Genomic DNA, 3416 nt, shown 5'->3' on the forward strand with positions numbered 1-3416 from the left:
CAGATGTAAAATAATATCTCATTGTGATTCTGATTTGCATTTCCCTGATGCAATGATATTGCACCTTTTTATATGGTTGTTAAACATTTGTATTTCTTTTTTGGGGTAGTATATCTTCACATTCTTTTCTCATTTTTTAATTGGGTTATTTGTCTTTTTTTTTAAGTAATAACTATTCTTTATATATTCTAAATGCAAGTCTCTTACTAGATAGGATTTGTAAAAATGTTCTGTTTTTCACTTTGATGGTGTCATTTGAAGGGCAAAAGTTTTTAATTCTGATGAAATTCAAATTATCCGTATTTTTCTTTTGTTGCTTATGCTTTAGTATCATATCTAAGAATCCATTGCCTAATCTAAGGTCACAAAGATATGTGCCTATGTTTTCATTTAAGAGTTGCATAGTTTTAGCTTCTACATTTAGCTCTTTAATCTATTTTCAGTTAATTTTTATCTCTAATGTGAAGTAGACATGCAATTTCATTCTTTTGCATGTGGCTAATCTAGTTTCCCAAGAAAAAAAAGATGATTCTTTCTACCATTGGTATGAAATGAAATGGTATGAAATGGTCTTGGCATCCTTGTTTAAATTCAATTCACCATTCGCGTCTGCTCCCCGACCTGGGAGAGTGTCGCTTGGCGAACTCTCAGCTTCCCGCGGGTCTCCGGGAAGATGGTCACAGCCCATCCCTGCTGTCTGCAGAAGCGCTTTTCCTTTTGGTGTTGCTTTAAGATCTCTTTGATGGCCGCAGTGCTCCTGATACCCAAGCCCTATGATGCCTGTGATCCTCCTCCAAGATTCGAGTTTATGAAGCCAAATGCTACTAAATCCAGTTATAATCCTGGGGACGTAGTATACTTTGTTTGTCGACCAGGATACAAGCCTGTTTTACCTCCTCTTCCCATGTCTTCCGTTTGTCAGGCTAATAACATGTGGACACCTCTTCAGGAGGCTTGTACAGCAAAACAATGTCAGCATCCAAGAGAACCCGTAAATGGCCAGTTAGCCGCTGTGAATGGATCTTTTTCCTTTGGTTCGCAGATTCACTATTCTTGTAATGAAGGTTATCGGCTAGTTGGAGAAAGAATTCTATACTGTGAAATTTCTACTGCTGATGAAAGAAAAGTGACTTGGAGTGATGATCTCCCACTATGTATAAGGATAATGTGTCCACCACCTGGAAAAATACCAAATGGAAAATATACCGGTAGTGAGAAGGATGAATTTGAATATAATGAAGTGGTAATTTACAGGTGTAATCCTTCAAATGGACCAGATGAATATTCACTTGTTGGAGAGAGTAATCTTATTTGTACTGGCAATGGTGTAAGGAGTAGTCACCCTCCTGAGTGTAAAGTCGTCAAATGTCCATTTCCAAACCCTAAAAATGGAAGACTGTTATCAGGATTCAGAAAAAAATACTACTACAAAGCACAGTCACATTTGAATGCGACCCGGGTTATTACCATGAGGGTGAGAACACAGCAGTCTGTGGTAGTAACAGTATTTGGGAGCCTGCGAAGCCAACGTGTCTTAAAGGACCTCGCCCAAACCCTGGTGATGACCCAAACGTTGATGGCCCTAAGACTTTAGGTGGAGGCATCATTGCGGTGATCGTTGTTTCTGTTCTTGCTGTTGTTGTGGTACTTGGCGGTTTCCTGTGTTGGAAGACACAAGAAGACACAAGAAGAAAGGGTTGAAGTAAAACGGTTGGGGTTGCTGACAGGGGGAAAGAGAACCTGGGGCCGAATACCATGCTTATCAGGTTAAATCAACTATGCCAGCCGATCACTAAAAGGTTTCTACACACTGGTAAATCCTTTGAGATCTACAGTAAATTCACACAGCTTTATGGAAAACAGTACAAATGTTCCTCAAAAGATTAAGAACAGAGAATCATTGGATGATCCAACAGTTCCACTCATGGGTATATATCCAAAGGAAACAAAATAACTGTACAGCACTCTTTTCACTGCAGCATTATTTATAAGAGCCCCAACGCAGAAACAACCATGGAGGGAGGCATTCTAACAGAAAACATGCTACTCAAATATGGCGGCATACTATTCAGCCATAGAAAAGAAGGAAATCTTGATGTTGAGGGCAGAATATATGGACCCTCCAGGCATTTTGCTAAGTGAAATAAAAGTGAAACAGAAGGACACATACTGTAGGATTTTACTTGTTGTAGAATCTAAAAACAACAACAACAAAAAAAAAAAAAAGGGAAAAACTCCTAGAAACCCGATTGGTGGTTGCTCTGCGAGGGGTGTGAGCAGAATTGGGTGAAGAACGTCAAAGGGGACAAACATCCAGTTTTAACATTAGCAAATACCGGGATAGAATTAACGTGTGGCCTGGTGGTGTGGTGCTGCTATATTGTATATTAGCAAGCTGTTAAGAGTAGATCTTAAAAGTCCTGATCAGGAAGACAAAAATTTTTGTAATTGTGGTGCTATCAGCTAAATTCTGTGGTGAGCATTTCACAACATATCTTATCAGTTCAGGCTGTACACACCTTAAATGTATACCATGTTACATGTCAGTTACGTCAGTAAAACCAGGAGGGGAAAAAAAGGGTTCTATAAAAATCATTGTCTAGGTTTTTTTTTTTTTTTTTTTTCACTCAGATAAGTGCAGCCGTTAAGCCATAATGCTAGCATTTTAATGTGGTTTGAATGCTTTGATGCTGCTTTGAACAGTGTATGAATATGGGAATGAACTTCTGGCCTGTTTTCCCTTAAATAACATCTGCATTTATAGGACAACTCAACACAGTATCCCTGGTAGTATTTAGGTGGGAAGATAAGTTTTTTAAATGAAATACCCAAATTTAGAGAATTGTGCAAGATAAATTATATTTTATTTGTAAAGAAAGTGATTTTGAAATCCTTTTTGTTCAAAGATTGAGAAGTCTTTATTCACTCTTTCAACAACTCTTAAGATGTGTTTTATGTATTGTTCTGTGTAAACAGCCTTACAAATATGTGTATTCTACTTCGACCCTTAACATTAAAAATGGGAACACTGAAAATTGGGAAAAAAAATTCAATTCACCATTCTATAACTACTTTTTTAAGCACAGTTATGATTAAGCCTTATTTTTATTTCAGAACCACCAATTTTATGTCCCAGTCTAGCTTAGCCCCTTTCAACTATAGACAGTCATTTTTATAACCTATTGGCTCAACCTTGTGTAGTTCTTTTACCACAACAGGAAATATCATCTCATTTCTTCAAATACAGTGTGTGAAACTGTTGGCTCCAATTAAGATCCAACCTTATGGCTAGTTGGTTTCTCAAATTCCAGATCTGTCTCATCCCTGCTTACTGCCCTTCTCCAATGACCAGTGCTAATGAGGAGCTGATATGTCTGCTGACTCTTAGTTAGGGTTGATATATCCTCACTGACATG

General features: G+C 37.9%; 1 protein-coding gene across 1 annotated transcript; it reads left to right on the plus strand.

The window, feature by feature from the left end:
* The first annotated feature begins 658 nt into the window (after nucleotides 1–658).
* On the plus strand, nucleotides 659–3048 carry LOC131826622 (membrane cofactor protein-like). The gene is given in 2 exon segments (XM_059166063.1): nucleotides 659–1430; nucleotides 1433–3048. Coding segments are annotated over 2 exon segments (1026 nt in total). The 5' UTR covers nucleotides 659–673; the 3' UTR covers nucleotides 1702–3048.
* Nucleotides 3049–3416: the final 368 nt, after the last annotated feature.

Source organism: Mustela lutreola, chromosome 3 (genome assembly GCF_030435805.1).
Source record: "Mustela lutreola isolate mMusLut2 chromosome 3, mMusLut2.pri, whole genome shotgun sequence".
Taxonomy (NCBI): domain Eukaryota; kingdom Metazoa; phylum Chordata; class Mammalia; order Carnivora; family Mustelidae; genus Mustela; species Mustela lutreola.